The 20,679-nt window shown below is 44.4% G+C and overlaps 1 protein-coding gene across 1 annotated transcript; it reads left to right on the forward strand.

Annotated features, from left to right (window-relative positions):
- Window positions 1-2,855: 2,855 nt before the first annotated feature.
- CAVIN1 (caveolae associated protein 1) lies at window positions 2,856-18,638 on the forward strand. The gene is made up of 2 exons (XM_051994426.1): window positions 2,856-3,528; window positions 15,947-18,638. The coding sequence occupies exons 1-2, from the start codon at window positions 3,064-3,066 to the stop codon at window positions 16,643-16,645; spliced, it is 1,164 nt and encodes a 387-aa protein (XP_051850386.1). The 5' UTR covers window positions 2,856-3,063; the 3' UTR covers window positions 16,646-18,638.
- Window positions 18,639-20,679: the final 2,041 nt, after the last annotated feature.

Genomic DNA, 20,679 nt, shown 5'->3' on the forward strand with positions numbered 1-20,679 from the left:
GATAAACCCAAAGATTCAAGCTTCTGGGATAAGAACTCACTATTTAACAAAAAATTCTGGGAAAATTGGAAAACAGTATGGCAGAAATTAAGCATGGACAAACATTTTACATTCTATACCAAGATAAGGTTAGAATGGATTTGTGATATAGACATAACAAATGATACTAGAAGGGATAGTCTACCTGCCAGATCTGTAGAGCAGGAAGAAATTTATGGTCACAAAAAAACTAGAGAACATTATGAAATGCAAAATGGATAATTTTGATTATATTAGATTTAAAACTACACAAATAAAATCAATGCAGCTAAGATTAGAAGAGAGGCAGAAAGCTGGGAAACAATTTTTACAGACTGTTTCTGATGAAGACCTTATTTATAATATAGAGAACTGAATCAAAATTTATAAGAATGAATAAAAGTTATTCCACAATTGACAAATGGTCAAAGAATATGAACAGAAAATTTTCAGATGAAGAAATTAAAGCCATCTGTAGTCATATGGAAAAATACTCTAAATTATTTGATTAGAGAAATGTAAATTAAGACATCTCTGAGGTACCACCTCACACTTCTCAGATTGTCTAAGATGACAGGAAAAGATAATGATAAATGGAGGGGATGTGGGAAAACTGGGACATTGATGCATTGTTGGTGGAGTAACGAACTGATCCAAACATTCTAGAGAGCAATTCGGAACTATGCCCAAAGCATTATAAAACTGCATACTTTTTGATTCAGCAGTGTCACTAGTGGGTCTGTATCCCAAAGAGATCATAAAAGAGGGGGAAAGAATACCCGGTGCAAAATATTTGAAGCAGTTCTTTTTGTAGTAGCAAAGAACTGAAAACTGAGTGGAAGCACATCAGCTAAGAAATAGCTAACTAAGTAACAGGATATGAAAGTCATGGAGTATTATTGTACTATAAGAAATGATGAGCAGGCTGATTTCAGAAAAGCTTATAATATTTACATGTACTGATGCTGAATAAAGTGAACAGATTCAGGAGAATATCATACACAGTTAATAGCAAGATTATGTGATCCACTGTGATGGACTTGATTCTTCTCAGCAATGCAAACTTTCAAGACAATTCCAATAGACTTGAGATGCCTTCCACATCCAGAAAGAGAATTATGGAGGCTGAATGTGGGTCGAAGCATAGTACTTTCACTTTTTTTTTTTTTTTTTGCTTTATTTGCTTTTTCTTTCTCCTGATTTTCCCCCTTTTGTTATGATTTTTCTTGCACAAGATGACAAATATGGAAATATATTTAAAGGGATTGCACATACTTAATCTGTATCAGATTGCTTGCTGTCTTGAGGTAGGAGGTAAGGAAGGGAAAGAGAAAATTATGGAACACATAGTCTTACCAAAATGAATGTTGAAAACTATATGTGTATTCTGAAAAACAAAATACTATTGAGGAAAAAAAAGGAAAAGAAATCCAGCATTTCCTTCAATTAATTTAAAACATTATTCTGAGAAAGTGTCCCTAGGGTTCATTGTCCAAGGGGTACATGGCACAAAAAAAATAAATAAAAAGCTTCTCTACCCCAGACAAACACCTAGTGAAAGTGAAATTCTAATCACGGTAGGCTTCAGTGGTCATTTTGGGTTTACTGGAATGTTGGGGAAGGGCAGAATTGGTAGGTTCTGGGTTCTTCTGTTTGTTTTGGGGGACTAAGTAGAACAGTTTTATCTAAGACTCATTGACAGAAAATGCCAGGCTGGATATACAGAGTAGAAGTGACCTTTTAAAACACCATAATCCAATCCAACCGAGGTTCTCTAGATTTGATTTCCTAACCAAGAGAAAGATCTGCAAGACTGGGTTTGTGTAAGTATGGATTTTTTTTTTTTGGAGGCGGGGAGGGACAGGAAGTTGACTAAGTTCCCTAGAACTCACCTTTACAAGTGATAAATTATTAATAATAGCTACCATTTACCTACAAAATATGTACAACAAAACCATTTATAGAGGAGGAAGCCAGGTGGTCAGAAAATTGCTGTTCAGTTGTGCTCTGGACCCTTCCTGACCCCGTTTGGGGTTTTCTTGGCAAAGCTACTAGAATGATTTGCCATTTTTACAAATGAGAAAACGGAGGCAAGCAAGCTTAAGTGACATTCCTTAGACTTCTAGCGGCCTTGGAGTCAGGAAGACCCGAGTGTCTGGTCTCAAGATAACTATGGTCCATAAGCGTCAAAGAGCGCTATACCAGAAAGAACAGCAACCACCATGTTTATAGCCCTTTAAGGTTTGCACACCTCATTTGATCTTGGGAACCATCCTGTGAAATAGGTGCTAACTAGAACCTCATAGACCACATTGGAGCGGAGGGGCTCGGGCATGAATTGTGATTGGAAGAGATGTATATACGGTGTATAACCAACCCTTCCCTTCTTTGGGGAAGAAGTTTGGCAGGGAGCTCTCCCACTGGATCTCCCCAGCCCTGCAACCTAGATCGAATTCTCTTACCTTTCCCCCAAACCAAATACTCAACCTTCAGGACCTAAAGTTATTGCTTTTCATATTTTTTGAAAGGGGTGTGGTCGTGGCGCGAAGGGGTGATGGTGACCGGTACAGAGTTTGAGGGAGAGGTGAGAAAGACAAGTAAAGAAGAGTATACTCATCTACCTCCCCACCCAGTCTACATTCCTCCGCCCCCGTACCAACCCCACTCCCGGCCGCCCCTGCTGCCCGCTGAGGAGGCCCTCTCCTCCTGCTCCAAATATTCCAACTATCCCAGGGAGGGTGGGGCGCTGTGCGCCCGCCCCCCCAACAGCCCACCACAGTCGCTGCCCCCCCTTTTTTCGCGCGGTCCCCACCTTTTCTGGGGTAGGGCCAACCAATGGGCGGCGAGTCTCCGGGCTTTGGCCTGGGAGTTTAGCGGGCCCCCGCCCCACTGTCCTGCTGGCTGGAGGATTGCACACGAACTCGGCTCAGGTTTCCTCTCCTTTCCTCTCCTCTCCTTTTCCTCTCCCTTTCTGCCTGTTCTTCCTCTTCCTCCCCGCAACTTTCCACCTCCACTCCTCAGGGCCCTGCGCGGCTCCTGGTAGCCATGGAAAACACACCGCTTCATATCATCGAGCAGCCCCTAGCGGGATACCCCGAGGCGGGGGTCCCGGAGTCGTCCCAGCCTGAGGCGCCCGCGGAGGAGCTGTCAGGGGGTTCTGAGGACCTGATTAAGTCAGATCAAGTGAATGGAGTGCTGGTCCTGAGCCTGCTGGACAAGATCATTGGCGCCGTCGACCAGATCCAGAATACCCAGACCCAGCTGGAGGAGAGGCAGGCGGAGATGGAGGGGGCCGTGCAGAGCATCCAGGGCGAGCTAAGCAAACTAAGCAAGGAGCACGGCACCACGAGCAACACTGTGAGCCAGCTCCTGAATAAGGTGCGCAAGGTCAGCGTCAACGTGAAGACCGTGAGGGGCAGCCTGGAGCGTCAGGCCGGCCAGATCAAGAAGCTCGAGGTCAACGAAGCGAAGCTGCTGCGGCGCCGGAACTTTAAAGTCATGATCTATCAGGTGAGCGCGAGCTTGCAGACCCTTCCACCTCCTCTTCCCCATGCCTGCTTCCGCCCCGCGCCTGGTCCCCGCCAGCCCAGACCGCTCAACGTAATTCTGAGACCCCATCGCCGTAGCCCTGAGGCTGGGGGAGGGAAGGGGCAGCCCTAGGCGCTCCTCTCTGGCCATCCCACCTGAGGAGATGTCCCTGTCCCCATGCCCATCTGCCCCCGAGCTAAGGATCGTCACTTCTTCCGGGTGCATTCAGCCTGGGGAGCCGCGTTTGTTCTCGGCTCACTCAGGGACTCGATCTCAGTGTTCTTCCTGCACGACCCACTAGAAACCCTTTGAACTCCTCCTCTCCGCCCCTCAGGTCCACAGGTGGTAGATGAATCAATCGCCTGTATGTTGTTGGGATCGGCAAAGGGGGTGGAGGGTCACCACACCACTCTCTAACTTTTGCCTTCCTATTGGATATAGGGAGACTCTATTCCTTGCCCTAGGAAATTCCCAATTTCTGTCTAATGTGAAGTTAGAAAACTTTTCAGCAAAGCAAACGGGAGGGGGGGGGCAGAGTGAAAGCTGCCCTGCTTAGGCTGAAGGGGTCTTGGGCAGGGGCTGGCAGTGCCTGTAAGCAGATACTGGTTGGCCATTCCCTGAGACTGGGCCTCCAACAGGCCTGGCCAGATATAGTTTGGTGATTCAGAGCTAAGGCATGCACCCGTGGGGCTCTTGCCAGCGAGGCTGGTCTTCCTAACTCCCATGCCGTTATTTTGCTCCCTGATTTGATAGAATGGAGTCCCCCAGAATTAACCCTCCCTTAAAATTTCTCAAATGGGTCAGCTCTCAGGGGAGAAGGATAAAGAACTCTGGGAATCTGGGAATCCTTCGTCTGGTGTGTCAGATTGTGAGGATTTAGAAAAACTTGGTAGCTTACTTACTCCACCCATTTGATTAGATGATGTGGATGAGACTCCTGGAGTTGACTGGCAGGGTCAGAAAAAGTGATTACAAGGCTCAGAGCATTAGGGAAAGGGAAAATAACTGGCATCCATGCAGTTTCTAGTGAATTTTACCTGTATTAAAGCAAGGGGTTTGGGTGGAAGGCATAATAGAGGCAGCTGGACAAGCTTTTAGATTGGGGGGGAGGTCTTTAATGTTCCAGTCAGGATCCCTGCCTCGTTTTCTCCATACTAAAGAGAGTAGAGAGAACAGAAGATACTGAACTTTAGTATTAAATTTTCTATTCATTCTGGCTGAGGAAGCCAGTTTCAGTGGAGTTATAACTGCTAGGCGTTCTCCAGTCCCTGGTTACATTGGCCTCTTGGTGACCCTGTAGTTACCAAAATGATCCAGCCTTAATCTACATTTAATCCCCGAATTGGAGTGTTGGGGTAGGGAGTGGTCCTGAGAAAAGAGAAGGCCTGAAATCTTTCTCCAGGTTGAGGAGGGAGATGGAGGGAGGAGAAAGAAGCAATGGCTCTGCCCCACCCAATTTCTGGGCCCCAGTTACTTGACTTGCCAGGGATTTCCCCTCCCTATAGGCTCCCACTTAACAAAAAAGTGATCTGGTTTCCTTGTCTCTTAGTACCCAGCTAGTGGAGAATGTTTTCCTGTGATTATCTCCAATTAAAGTTCTGATGGCTTTAGGGTGGGATAGGGCATAGGCTGAGGCAAAGATAGAAGAAAGAAGACTTTGGGGAAAGGAATTTCCATTTCTATTAAACTCTAAAAATTGAGGTACTTTAGATAGATAAAAAAGGGAAGAAAATATAAAATAAAGGGAGAATTTTGCTTTTCCAGCCTACACCAGCTGAATCTTCCTTTTTCTTCCAAATCAATCCCACATAAGGTGACATATTATGTTTTAAGTATTTGGCCATATCAGTTGAATAAATCCATAAGGTATTGTCGTTGTTCAGTGATGTCTGACTCTTCATGATCCAATTTGGAGTTTTCTTGGCAAAGATACTTGAACACTTTGCCATTTCCTTTCCCAGTTCATTTTACAGAATGAGACCAACAGGATTAAGTGACTTGCTCAGGGTCACACAGCTAGTAAGTATTTTAGGCTGGATTTAATCTCAGGTCTTCCAGACTCCAGGTTCATTGCTCTATTCATTGGGCCACCTTACTCATGAATATAACAAATCATTAGCCATATATAATGCTTTGAGTCTCAAAGATGTGATAGAAACCTAGACCCCAAGATAAACTGGACTATTTTTCAAATGAAGATGCTGGTGGAAGGGGAAGGAGAAATGAATAAGCATATATTTAGTACCTACTATATATTAGACACTGTGCTAAGAATTTTTTTAAAACAAATATCTCATTTGATTCTCACAATAACCTTATGAGGTAGGTGCTATTATTTTTGACATCTTACACTAAGAGAAACTGAGGCAGAAATTAAATGATTTGCCCAGGGTCACACAGGCCAGATTTCAATTTAGGTATTCCTAACTTCAGACCCATCCACTACAAAACTAGCAATTTCTATAAAGAAGGTTGCAGGAGCAGGGAACATTATGAAGTAGGTGAGGCTGCAGTGTCTGTCTGTTTCCCTGTACCTCCATGCACTCTTCTTTTTCTGTCTCACACAGTAGGTATGTATAACGGGCCCTCTGGCCCAAGTGACCCAGGTCATTCTCTGACAAGGATGGAAGGTTGCAGGAACTAGAACTTTGGTTGCATAAAATGATGGGGAAAGCATAGCAAATAGGCCAAAGTTGGGCCTATTCTCAGACTTAAAAAATAATGGGAACAATACCAAACTGGCATCTTGAAGAAAACTGCAACTTGGTAACTGAGTGGAGAGGAAAAAAAGTCACCAAAATTTGTCATTTGTTTCTTTCTCCTCTTCTACATAGGGATTAGAGGAGTTTATTTTGTTTTAGAACATATTTCATACATTCTAGTTGAAGGGAATAGAGGAGGAAAAGATTGGGGGTATAGAGACAGTGAGACAGTAAGAGTACCCCATGTAGCTTGGCTTTAAGTCCAGGAAAAGAATGAGGAAAAAGTAGTGCCAAAACTTTCAGAAGAGGTGAATAAGGTGGTTACTTTGTATTGCAGAACTCCGATTCTAAGGACTAAAATGTTGGGCAAAACATGTAAGTGCCAGGTTAGAGGAAGGATTCATGACTAACATAGTCTCCCATTGTGTTTGTGTTAGAGGAGTTTGGGGAAATGGGGTGTTCAGTCTGTGGTCATCATTCCAAAAATGGGCTTTGTGATCATGACATTGATCTTTTGTAGAAGTTACATCATGGCATTCTATGATTTAATTAAAAAATATATATATGTCCAGGATAGGGATAGGAAAGGCCCCAAACTGATAGAATAAGGTTACAGGGAACTGATGTCACTAATGACCACTCACTCCTTCTCCCAGTTCCTTTGGAGAGCAGGCATCTGAAAATGGAGGAAAATACCTTACTGAGGTGGCCCTTTCTAATTCAATGTTCCTTCCAGATTCATGCTCCAAAGGTAATTCCTTTGTAAGCCTCAAAGTATTGCACTTTTCCCCTGGAAGTCCTAGTCCTCAAATCAAAAGTTAACTACTTGGTATCCAATTCTATCAGGTAACAATTGGATAGGAGAATGATAATTAATTTGATAAACTAATATTGCTGATTGCTAATGAGCTAACTTCTAGGCAACTATTTAGACTATTTACAAGTCCTTCTCAGAACTTAAATGGGACTTAAATGGTGGGAATATCTAGTATCCTGGGGAGAAGGGAGAAATTTTTAAGAAGGCCTTTTCCCAACACCTCTCAAACTATCCCTTGTTTTCCATATATAGAATTGGTCTTGACCCATATTTTCCTTATTTAAAAAATAAATACTGGAAGGCATTTATGGGATTATGGCTCATGGGGATTAAAGAGGAGGAGATCTTGATAGACCTGAGAGACTGGAGGGATTCTCCTCCCTAAAACTATAACCCAAACTATTGGTGACTCCCCAGCTATTTGGGATGAGTCAGACAACGACCCAAAATCTGACTGGAGTATAGACTTAGATAAGCCCCAAACATTGGTTCAAATTATCTCCCACTCTTCATGCTGTTTTTGAGAAATGTTCGCTTATTTTGTTTCTTTCCCCTGTTAATCCTGGGGGCCAAATATAGAAATATGTTTACAATCACCACCCTAGAAAACTCTGGTTGAAATTAATGTCAGAGAAATGCTGTAAGGGTAAAAGATACAGAATTGCAAGGGTCAGAAGGGACTTCAGAGATCTTAGGCTTTCAAGTTCAAAGGGACCTTACTGATCAGTTAGTCTAATCTTATTCAGTTTATTAAGCAAGAAACTAAGGCCATAAGAAGTTAAGAGCCTTGGCCAAAATCATACAGCTAGTAAGTAGCAGAGCTAAGATTTGGATTTAAGATGTCACAAAATAGCATGACATAGAAAGGAAGAGTTAGTGTTTTTAGGCATCATGCCCTAGTGACTTTTTGATGTACTGACCATATGTATTCAGATACCTTTCACAAACAGCAGGGTCTTCTTCCTCTGCTTTGGTCATACCAAAATCCCAGGGTTCCCTAAAGTTCAGAACTTATTATCCTGCTTTTTTTTTTTTTTTTGTATGTCAGTGGTAACTGCTGCTAGATATAAATTCATTCACCAAATATTCAGTACCTACTCTGTGTAAGGCATTGTGATATGCAACTGAAGATATGAAGATTAGAAAAAAATAGTTTATGCCCTCAAGGAGCTTATGTTTTATTGGAAGAAATAGGATGTAGAAGTATGATTCAAATAGAATTTGGTAGGGGCAAAAAGTGCTTCAGGAAAATCTGAGAAGGGAAAGGATAGAAAATTAAGAAGGCCTTGAAGAAAGATTAAGATTCCTGAAATCAGAAATGAGGAGAAAGTACATTTCAATCATCGAAAATAACATACATTTATACATATGTTTGTGTATATATGTATATGTATTTATATGAGGAAAGAGAGATTTGAACAGCTAATAATCCAGTTTTCTTGTTAAAAGGACTTTGGGAATGGTATGAAATTAGGCTAGAAAGATAGTTTGAAGACAAATGATGAAGCACCTAGTATTCTAAGCTAAGAAGTTTGTATTTTACTATAATAGATAATAGAAAACCATTGATGCAAGGAAATGGGTAGGACAGACCTGTACTTTAGGAAGATTATTTTGGTAGCTCTTGAAGGGATAGATTAGACAAATAGGGAGACAAGCTAGGAAGTTATTTTAATAACCTTGAAGAGAGATGGTGACGACTTAAAGAGTAGTGGCTTTGTAAGAAGAGAAAAAAGGACAAATATAAAGGGTGTTGTGGAGGTGGAGTCTGCAAAACTAAACAGCTCTTTGTGGGGTAAAGAAGGAAGGAGAGATGATTCTAAGATTTTGAACCTGAGTGACTGGTAGTGCCATCAACAATGGAAAGGAAGTTGGGAGGGGTGGATCTCTTTGAAGGCTGTACACAGCCATTCCCTGTATGGTATGTATGCATCCTGGAGGAACTAGAGACGCTCTTGACTTTTAGGCAACAGAAACCTAGAGCAGGCAGCAAGCTGAGCAAATGGCAGGAGTGGATAGCTATTGTCTGCTTAGGGCCATCATTGTTTTCAAATAAATTCACCAAGGTTGTTGACTGCTTCAGGGATTTTGAGAGACCTAGCCTGTGGAACTTCCTCAGATATCCCTCTCCCTCTCATTGTACTTGAGAGGGAATAGAGTCCTGGGGTTTACAACCAGAGCTATTGACTTTAGAAGTGAGGTTAAGGAAAGGAACCTTCTGAATTCATCCACAACTCAATCTGAGATGTGAAATTTACTGTTGAGAAGAAGAAAGTTGTATTAGTTCTTGTTTTCCCTGGTCTAACCCAAAATCTGTTTGACCTATTCCCATTGCTACTCCCACTCCTAGACTCTCCCTTTTAACTTTCAGGACAGGCTAAAACCTGTTTTATTTTTCTTTTTTAAATGGCTCCAGGCATTATGATGTAGCAGCTGTTGACAGAGTGGGTACTTCGCTTCTCAATCTTTCTCCAGGGATAGTTCTTTGTCTCCAAACTCTAACATTCCTCCCAACTTCTTTGCTCTTAATGATATTCATCAAGAGTTACACTCTCCTCCTCCTCCCACCCCCTTTCCCCTCAAATTCCTCTGGAAATAGATATGAGCTGTGCAAAATTACTGTGGAAGACTAGAAGGATTGAGTGACTGGAAAGTGAGATGATATGGATTGATTCTGTTTTCTCTCAGGGCTTGGGAGTTTGAAAGAGGATTTGGGAGCAGTTCTGACTTTCGTGGGCCTCTGTCTTCCAATCTCTCTTCTCTCAGGCCATTTTGGTATGATGCTTGATCCAGCTTCACCCCTAAGTGTCTAGTGTTAAGTCCAGCTCAGTGCAGTGCTGGGTTTAAAGCTGACCTGTTTTTTAAACTTCTAATCTCTTAGGCCTTTCTCGGAGACCATTGTTCACAGTGGGATAGGCAGGGGGTGGAGAGAAGGCTTCGGAAGAAGTGATGTGGCCGAAGGGAAATTGATCTGATGGGGAGGGGCAGGATGTTCCTCTTCCTGACCCTTTTCCCTCTCCCATCCTAGACCTTACCCTAAGTTCTCTCTGCCTGAGAGTATAATCAGAGTCTGGATCAGCAGCTGTGTAGGGCTGGGCATCCAGGCTGAGAGGATGGCAAAGTTGTTTACTTACTCTTTTTACCGTCTCTTCCCAGTGCTTTTTTGGCTGGCTCAACTGGCCCAATTCATGGTTCAGCAAGGATAGACCATAAATGGAGTTCTAAGAGAAGGGGTTTGGGGGCTGGCATCCCACTACTCTTTGACCCTTCTATCGCCTCCCCACCCCCAAGCCATTCATTCTGCCTCATCTTCGCCCTCACCTAACTTGCCTTTTGCCCCTAAGTCACTGCAAAAGCTGCAGTTGCATCTTGGTCTCCGATGGCTATATGTGTTTTGGGCAGAATAAAGAGTCTGAGATTCCTGCTAAGAGGAAGAATGACAGGGACAGAGGGAAGTGCTGGTAGAAGGAATCTGTGAAGGGGGTGGTAGGGGAGGATGTGTTGTGTGTGTTTGTATACGTGCGAAGTAGAATCTATTTCTGAGTCCCCAGTTCACAAGTACCTTTTGCAGTCTAGCTTCAGCACTGTGTGTCCCAACCTATCCTGGCCCAAGAGACTTCTTTTAAATTTGGTTTCCTTCTATTCCAACTCCCCTAATTAGAATCTAACTCTGTTCTGCTTTTGTTTCTTCTCCCTACTTACCAGCTTCATCCCTGCATGTCTCCCAGGATTTCTTTCTTTCAGCACATTCTTCACCTAGCCAACATCCCTTTTAAACCCCTTTTCCTTACCTTAGCCTGAGAAGAAACCGAAAACGCCCTCTGAGCACCTCACACACAAGATCGTGCCCTTTGACCTTCTGCCTGAGACTGTGCCCTTTGACCTGTTGCCTGAAACAGTGCCTGAAAATCCATCCTTTGACCTGGCACCCAGGACAGTGCCCTATTACCCACAGTCTGAGTCCCCGACTAGCCCTGAGGAGCTGACAGAAACAAGGGGTATTTGAAGTGTCTGGGATCTTACCTTTACATGCTCAGCAGTGTTTCAAGATAGAAAGGAACAACATGGGCCTTGACTAAGACCCGTAACAAGTGATGTGTGCAGTGAAAATTTGTAGTATAGCCAGTTAAGAGCAGAAAAGGGGAGGGTATATGTATGGAGCTGAAGCGTTCTCCCTTCCTGCTTTGTGATTGAAAGGAAGAAGGGCCTTTTCCCTCTTCCAATTTTAAGGCAACCCTCCAAGCAAACTATATAACCTCTCCAACCCCCACTCCTTATCCCCAGTTCATGGAACTTAACTTTAAAAAAAAGAGCCTATGGATCCTAGGTGTTCTGCCCAGAATATGTCTCCTGTAGCTCCTTCCCTGCCCTTCCTTCTTAGGGAATATTGGGGCCAAAGGCAGCCAAGAGTGCCTGAGGAGAGGAGGAGGAGCATTATCTGGAGGCCCCCCCAAAAGGCTCCCCACCTCATTTTCCAACTGAGGGGAAATATTTGCATTTAATTTTTTCCACTTAAAAAATAAAATATTTTTGCAAAGAGATTCTTTGTGTTTGCCAGCTCCTCCCCTGGGTGGGGTGCCCAAGAGCTGCCAACCCCAGAGAAGGCAGGAGAAGGAGGATAATGCAGTGGTCCAATAGGGTTTTAGCCTCATTTTCTCTTGAGGGTAGGGAGGGAAAAATTCTTCTCTGGTTAATGTTTCTAACATCTGAGATTTATCCATCAAGAACTAAAGTTCTAGAGATTTTGTTTTGTTTAAGTCACCCTTTCCCTAACTCTTCCACACACATACCTTCAGCCTCCCAATCTTTATATTTTCCTTCATTTTATACTGTAACAGCTTTCTCACAGACTGGATAAACTTCCCAAAGCAGTCTCTGGACATTACTAGGAAGAAAGTGGGTGGAGGCTTAGACTCACAGGAAATTCCCATTTAGGACTTCATGATGATTGTACTTTTTCCCCCTGAAATTTCTTCATTTCACAACAAGAATTGTCATATAGAAATGGGAGTTCTTAAAGGAAGGGACCTGGGGATTATAGGATGCCATCGGGTTCTGACTTTCCGGTGGAATTAACAGAGGCGCCCTTCACCTCTCTCTAACATGGGAGCCCTTGGGGATGTTGATGGGGATCAAGGGGGAGAACTCTGTGTGCATATGCTCAGACTTTGGACATTAAAAGTAATTCTGGAAACCAAGTTTGATGCCAGTGGTTTTTTTTTTAATTAAATATGTTAAAACCAAGCAAGAAACAGTTTTACTCCTGAACCTTGCCAGGGAAAATGGGGTAAAAAGTGGTAAACCCTGTGTGCCCAGGGTGGGGGAAGAGTCTGTTAAACTGTATGGCTACTATTGTAACAAACTGTAGTAGCTTTAGAGGAGGCTCCAGGGCTGAGTCACAGGGAATCAGAACTAAAAAGTGAGGGGGAAAAATGAGGCAATTAGACTTTAAGGGACTTCCAGCTGTGAATTTCTTAAGCATTTTATGATTCCACAAAAAGAATCAATTCAGTGAGGGAGAGTTTGGAGTCTCATTGGGGTACTCTGCAAAGAGAGTCTGCTAATAGGTGTGTTCTCCAGTACAAGTCTGGTCTCTCCAATGCCAGGACATGAGGAAGGTGACCTAGGAACTCAGACCATAGATGTTCTCCCCCACTTCTCACTCCAACTAGGAAAGGGCAGATATTTTTTTCTTAGATCCCTTGGCATCTGTCGCTTTGCTTCCAAAGAGTGAACCTCCACCTTAGGGTTTTACAGATACCAGGTATCTCTTCAGATTGGGAGAGCCAAATCCCTTTGCCCAAATCAAACAATATTTTGTCCTTTCCCTCTTCCACTTCTCTCGTCCACCTTCCAACTCCCTTCTCCTACCCTTCACTGGTAGGTACAGATTCCCCAAATGTGCATCATCTTTTACTCTGGTTTGAGAGATTCCCCAGAGAGCAGGCTGCCAGGGATTGTGAATAGGGAAGATGCAATGCAGGAACTCTCCCACTCTCTAGCCCAGCTCACTACCCCGGAATTCTGCCTGGAAATTCTTAGTCCTGGAAAATGAGCCAACTCAGCTTTGGGGTTGGGGTGGAGCAGAGGGGAGGGCCAGTGATGCTGAAGGGGTGGGGGGCAGGGCAGGGAGACACAATGCTGGTCTGTTTCCCAGCTGCCAGTGCAAATTTTCTAATTCTTCCAGCAGCCCTTTGTCTTTCCCTGGCATTCCCTGCCTTACTCCTCCCTAGCTCCAGAACTCAGTGCAGGGAAAAGCTCTCTCTAAGATGGCTCCTCTCACCCCATCTTGCCCAGGAATGGAAATATGAATGTGCTAATGGTGAGGGAATGGAAGGCAATGTGGTGGAAGTTGGAACTTGAGTAGGACTGAAAGAGGCAGAGAACAAGTGAATCCCCATTCCCAGATATCCTATGCAAAAGGGCTAGAACATGAAAAAAGCCAAAAAAAAAAAAAAAAAAGAAAAGAAAAAGGAAGAGATAAGGCTGGTAGGAGAGAAAGTACCTCAGCCCTGGAGAAACTACTGCTTCTCAGCCACAAATGAGGAGGAAGAGGCAGAGGAATGAAGAGAATTACCCAGGAAGCGAGCTCTGGTGGCTGGGGGACTACAAGTCCCAGCATCCCTTGTGCACTGGTCACTTTGTCCCCTGGGAATTGTAGTTGAGCAAAAGAGAGCTATGGGTGCCTGGGAGTTCCGGGAACTTGGGGGTGGGGGAGATTGCCTCGGTTGGAAGAAGAGGTGTGCCCCCCCCTTTGTCCTTGCTAATGATGTTGACTGGGAAGGAAGGAAGTTAGGGTGTTCCTAGCTTTTTATATAAACCAGGAAACTGGAGGATATGCTAGGGTGGGAAAAAGAAAAAGGAAGAGAATTTTTGTTGCAGGTGGTGGGCGTTGTGGAGACATCCAACTTCTGTGTGTGTATCCATGTTCTCATGCATGATCCCACGGGGGCCAATGTTTTTCTCTTTCTTTCATCACCAGGCCTTCCCTTGGAAAAGGTTGATTCCCAGGCTGGCTGACTTCCCAATTGTTTTGTCACAATGGATACTTTCTGCTTTTTATCCTGGAGAATGTTGCAGGCCAAGATCAGAGGGCAAGGGGAGTCCCTCTGTAAAAACCAACTTCCTCTCACTCCTAAACTCTGGCGTGCCTAGACCAAGAGAGGGAGGGATGGAGAGAAGAGCATCAGTGGATTCCATACTTCCCTGATTTGCTCTTAGCTCAGTCTCTGCCTCTCTCCATACCCTTTCTTCTGGAGTGTGGGAGGGGGTATTTTGGAGCCAGAGAAGCGATGACTGACTGCCCATCTACTCACAAATATGACTTTGGTCCTGGGGAAGTGGAAAGAGGGTGCTTTGAATCCATTGAGGTGGAGAGAAGGGAAAGGCAATTTTTAGATTTAGTCCAAATGGACTTGAAAAACAAAACAGTACTGTAAAGTTAAATAATTCTCTGATTTCCGTGAAGGGAGGGGGGTAAGAGAAAAATGGGAAAAGAAACATGTATTTGTCTCGCAGCCTCCCTTCTATAGTCCCTTCTCTATAGAAATAGTCCTTGCTATTTCTCTGTAACTTGAGAAAGGGGATTAGCCCTAGCCTCCAGCTTCATTCTAGCATTCATATTGCCTGGGGAATGAACACCCTGCTCATGTCTTTACCCCTTATTTCTGGGAGCTGGCTCTGAAGTTATAGGGAGCCTGGGAGATTTTGGAGAGATGAATGGGACTCGGTCCTCATCTTGTCCTACATCATGGTGTCGCGCGGTAGAAGCAGTTATGAAACCCAAATGAGATGTTGTAAGTAAAACACTCTGCAAACTTTAAAAGGATAGAAACAGTATTGTTATTACCACTCCTTACTCAAACCCGCTGTTCAAATCTGTGTGCTTCTGTGACCACGAGAGGGCGCTCTGCCTCCTTTGCAGGGCTAGTTATGTCCGTGGCAGAGTAGACCCTGGGGAGGAAGGGGAAGGAGGGCAGGATTGGATCGTGCTCTGGGATCTGTTACCATGCTGGTTTTCACCCTTCCCCAGCTGCTTACAAAATAACTTATCCCAATTTCCTGAAGCTTTTTCTGCTGGAGCCTTCTTCTCTGGGCTCTGTTTCCTTCTCCCTCTACAATCACACTACTCTTGCTATGGTATTTCTTTAATCATTTTCTTCCATTCCTTTCCATATTCCCCAGAGTATAGCCTTTCCCCCAATCTCAATATAGAAACTACACCCAGAATGAAGGAATGAATACATACATGTATGAAGTGCTTACTGTGTACTAAACAATGGGGATACAAAAAGAAAAAAGCAAGACAATCCCTACTTTTAAGGAGTTCATGTTCTAACATAAAAGGTTCCAACTGCACATCAGATGGTAACGGTCCAGTTATCCCTAAGGGGACAAAGATAGTCTACTTTCCTATCTTTTCTACTGATAAGATATCCTTTTCTGATGTTGAACCATCTGTCAGTACCAAGGACTTTGGATTAAGGACCTTTCTTTTCTGATCCCCAGTACCTGTGGCTGCCGTAGAGGGCACCCACAGAAATGGACAGGTCCAGACAAAGACTTGCTTCCCAGAGTGATGGCTTCAGGGATGGGCCTGGAAGCCTTGTGAGTTGATAACTATCCAGTGGTTTGTGCTGTCACTCCCAGGGCTCTTGGACCTACGTGCCCATTAATGGCACCTGGTCAGCGGGTCATTGGTAAGGAAGGTGGGCCTCTTGTCTACAGCAATAGTCCCCTTAAGGATGAGCCACCGCTATTCTCCAGGTTCTTGAATTCATGGTCCTCAGTTATCTCAGAAACACATTTTGCCTGTGGCCACTGAACTTTGATTTATTTTCTCTCCCATCCCCCAAAACTATTTTTTGTGCTTTCCCACCAGGATGAAGTGGAACTGCCATCCAAACTGAGCATCAGCAAGTCCCTGAAGGAGTCTGGGCTGCAACCAGAGAAGGAAAGTGATGAGCTAGTTGAAGGGGGAGAGAAGCCTGATGATGCTACCGTGGAGCTGTCCTCTGATGAGGCAGTAGAAATTGAGGAAATCATTGAGGAATCCAGAGCTAAGCGCATCAAGAAGAGTGGCCTTCGGCGAGTGGATGACATAAAGAAAGCCTTCTCCAAGGAGAAAATGGAGAAGACGAAGGTGCGCACTAGGGAGAACCTGGAAAAGACCCGATTGAAGACCAAAGAAAACCTGGAGAAGACAAGGCATAACCTGGAGAAGAGAATGAACGAGCTGGGCACAAGAATCGTGACGGCCGAGCGCCGTGAAAAGATGAAGACATCCCGCGACAAGTTACGCAAGTCCTTCACCCCTGACCACGTGGTCTATGCCCGCTCCAAGGTCACTGTCTACAAGGTGCCCCCCTTCACCTTCCATGTCAAGAAGATCCGAGAAGGGGAAGTGGAAGTTGTCAAGGCCACGGAAATGGTGGAGGTGGGCGGTGAGGAGGATGGGGTCGAAGATAATGGCGGTGAGAGTACCGACCTCCTGAGAGGGAGCAGTCCTGACATGCATACCCTGCTGGAAATCACCGAGGAATCAGATGCGGTGCTAGTTGACAAGAGTGACAGCGACTGAGCCAGACAGAGAGGAAAAGGAAGAGCTATGCTCCCCCGAGGCTTGGGGGATGGAGGAGTGGGAGGAAGCCTTCCCCACTCTCCCATCCCCAGAGCTTTTCATATTTTGAACTCTGTCTCTCTTTCATTCTGTCTGTCTGTCTGTCTCTCGGCCCCAAGCTGGGGTACTGGCCGAGAGTTTTATAAATTGAAAATATATCATTAAGAATTTGCCCCTTTCCCCTCGATTTCCCTATCTTTTAGGGGGAAAGGAGACTTGGCAGAACCTGCCACTATGATATTTTTAGAGATTGAAAGATGAAAAAAGGCACCATTCATTTTCCAATTAATTATCCAATTTGGGGTCCGCAAGAAGTTGCTGCCATTCCCATTACTAAGTCATCCAAAGCCTTTGGAGATGCTATGGCCCTCTTTCTTTACCCCCTCCCAGCTCTCATTCCTGTCTTTTTAGTCTCGTCCCACCCAAGTTATTCTGTAAACATGGCTCCTCCCCTGTCTTTTGGGGGTTTAAGCCATGTCTAGAGGAAATAGAGCCTTTTCCTGAAAGAATACAAAGGCAGTTTGGGGCAGTGGAGTATGGAGCAAGGAGGGCCATGATAATTGTCTAGGGATAGGGTTTGAGGAGGGGGAGCAGATGTCCAGGAAGGTCACATTCTAGGCTCTGGCATGAAAGGGCTCTAGCCTGAAGGAACATCTCCATCTGCATGTACACACCCATGCAGGCACGTACACACATGGCTGTGTGGGAGGGTGGAGAGCTGAAGGTGGGGCCTGGGGGGAGGGGAGAGCAGAGAAGCCCCTCCCTAGTAGCCTAGAGAAAGACTAGGCATGGAGCCAGTGCTCCCAAGAGTGCCGCAAATCCACTGCCAGCTGCAGGAGGAAAGGCTGAGAAGGAGCAGGTCCCAGCTAAAAGCCCAGCTTGGCCACAAGATGTGGGGCAGGCTCTGTCTTGGTTGACCCACTGTGACAGTCTTGGCCACCTCAAGTGGCAGCAGGGCTCCGCCAAACCTTCCCCTTCTGCTGGGTAGTGTGACCTAAAGCCTGGCCCATTGCTTGCTGCCCAGCTGCCTCTGGATCAGTGAAATGGAAAGTGGTAGGGATGGAAAACCATGACTAGGGAGGGTTTTGAAAGTAGTTAGGGACACAAGTGCCTCTGACAGAAGGAGACAGATGAAGTGTACGTGTGTAGCGGAAAAGGACAAAGAGAGGAAACCAGGAGAGGGGATTGTGCCCTGTTTGTACTTGTGCCACAGCCCAAGCTTATTAGTGCTCCTCCTCCCTCCCCCCAGATTAGACACAACTCTGCCCTTACTTTAGCTTTGTTTTCCCTGCTCCACGGGCTTCCTCTAGCTTTGGGCGTGGGGTGGGAAAATGTCTGCAGCTGGCAGGACATACTATTTGCTGACTTTTGACCATATTCCCTTCAGGATCCCCCAGTGCCAATCCCACCCCTTTAGTCCAGTAACCCTCTAGGGTTATAAATTGCAGAGGCAGCTTAGCCCCAAGGATGGCATCTTTAATCAAAGCCTACAAGTGGGGGCTTTGTCTTTCTAAGCCTAATACCCACTTCTTCCTTTCTTGCTCCCTGCCCCTTCTCTTCTTTCAGAAGCTGCCTTGAATTATGATTATTTTATACTGTAGAATTGCATTCAGCTATTTTCAGCCAAGGGTCGGGGTGGGGGTGGGCTTGGGGCTGTTTCTGAGAAGGGAGCTTAGGGACACAAACCTCTTTTATACACGCTTCACTTTTTTTCCCCCTTTTATTCCCTTCCTCCTCTGGAGAGATGAAGAAATAGCTGATGGAGGATGGGGTGTGGGTGGGGCCCAGGGTCCCTTGGTGCTGATGGGCTGGTGGGGGCCAGGCTTTCAGAGGAGTGGGAGAAGGGAGGGAGATGCAGAGCTATGAGGCCATTTCTTTTGGGCTCCAGGGCTCGTGGTCTCTAGTGACTGCATCCTGGTAATCAGCCTGACCAATAAAACTGCTTTTCTAAAAAGACTTGTGTTGGATTGTGCTTCTCCAGAGGAACTTTAGGACTGGCCATATTTTTCCACCCTTTCTGCATGTCCCAGAAATTATACACTTGGATTCAGTTCACTGTAGCTAGCACCCTGAGCCCAAGGAGGTATACCCTGCTTAGTCTGAGAATTTCCCTAAGAATTAGGGAAAATGTGATAGGGACAAAGGGAGAGGAACAGATTTCTTTAATCATCATCATTATTATTATAGCTTTTTATTTACAAGACATATGCATGGGTAATTTTTCAACATTGACCCTTGCAAAACCTTCTGTTCCAACTTTTCCCCTCTTTCCCCAACCCCCTCCCCTAGATGGCAGGTAGTCCCATACATGTTAAATATGTTAAAGTATATGTTAAATCCAATATACGTATATATATTTATGTATGTATGTATACATTTGACCGTTATCTTGCTGCACAAGAAAGATCAGATTTAGAAAGAAGATAAAAATAACCTGAGGAGAAAAAAAACAAACATGTAAGCAAAAAATAACAGAAAGAGTGAAAGTGATATGTTGTGGTCCATACTCAGTTCCCATAGTCCTCTCTCTGGGTATATATGGCTCTCTTCATCACTGAACAAGTGGAACTAGTTTGAATCATCTCATTGTTGAAGAGAGCCACATCCATCAGAGTTGATCATTGTATAATATCGATATTGCCGTGTATAATGATCTCCTGGTTCTGCTCATTTCACTTAGCATCAATTCATGTAGGTCTCTCCAAGGCTCTCTGTATTTATCCTGCTGGTCATTTCTTAAAGAACAATAATAATCCATAGCATTCATATACCATAACTTATTCAGCCATTCACCAACTGATGGGCATCTATTCATTTTCCAGTTTCTTGTCACTAAAAAAGGGGGCTGCCACAAACATTTTTGCACATGGGGGTCCCTTCCTCCTTTAAGATCTCTTTGGGATATAAGCCCAGTAGAAACACTGCTGGGTCAAAGGATATGCGCAGTTTGATAACTCTTTGAGCATAGTTCCGACTTGCTTTCCAGAATGATTGGATCAGTTCACAGTTCTACCAACAATGTCTCAGTGTCCCAGTTTTCTCACATCCCCTCCAACACTGGTCATTATCTTTTCCTGTCATCTTAGCCATTCTGACAGGTGTGTAGTGGTATCTCAGAGTTGTCTTAATTTGCATTTCTCTGCTCAATAATGATTTGGAGCATCTTTTCATATGATTAGAAATAGCTTCAATTTCTTCATCTAAAAATTATCTATTCATATCCTTTGATTATTTATCAATTGGAGAATGGCTTGATTTCTTATCAATTTGAGTCAATTCTCTATATATTTTGTAAATGAGGCCTTTATCAGAACCTTTGAATGTAAAAATGTTTTCCCAGTTTATTGCTTGAAGGACAGGTTTTTAAGGAAAAGGATAGTACTGAATCTGTAGGGAAAAGACCTGGATTTCAGTCCTGGCTCTTGGGCAAATCATTTCTCCAGGACATGTTTCCTCATCTATAAAATCAGGAGGTCAGACTAGATGGCCTCTAAAGTCCCTTATAATTCCCCTGTGAAATTGAATATAGCTGGGAAAGGGTCCAGGAGTTTTTTAATACTAACAAGCAACCTATTCCTTGCTCCCTATAGGTTGAACTCTTTTTTTCCCCCAGTTAGACACCCAAGCCCATCCCCCCTTTCTCCTCCTTGTTTGCTACTCCCTACCCCCTTCCCTCACCCCCATCTCCACCTCCCAACACAAATGGCCACATATGAGGAGGTACAAAAATAGAAAAACAATGTTGGATAGAGAAATTTAGAACTTAAGTCAGCTTCCCAATCCCCTGGGAGGATTGGGAAATGAGCCTGATCTGAAACCATTTGACCCAGCAAGCTGACTGTCCTAAGAATTCTGCTTATTTCTTAACTAAGAGCCAGATCTACAGCTACAGGAAGAGAGAGAGCAAAGCAAAGCAGCAAAGCATACCCCACTCCATCCCCCAACTGAGGAAGGAAAATAGGTAGGGACAACTGAGAGATCTTGACACATGATTG

Source organism: Antechinus flavipes, chromosome 4, assembly GCF_016432865.1.
Source record: "Antechinus flavipes isolate AdamAnt ecotype Samford, QLD, Australia chromosome 4, AdamAnt_v2, whole genome shotgun sequence".
Taxonomy (NCBI): domain Eukaryota; kingdom Metazoa; phylum Chordata; class Mammalia; order Dasyuromorphia; family Dasyuridae; genus Antechinus; species Antechinus flavipes.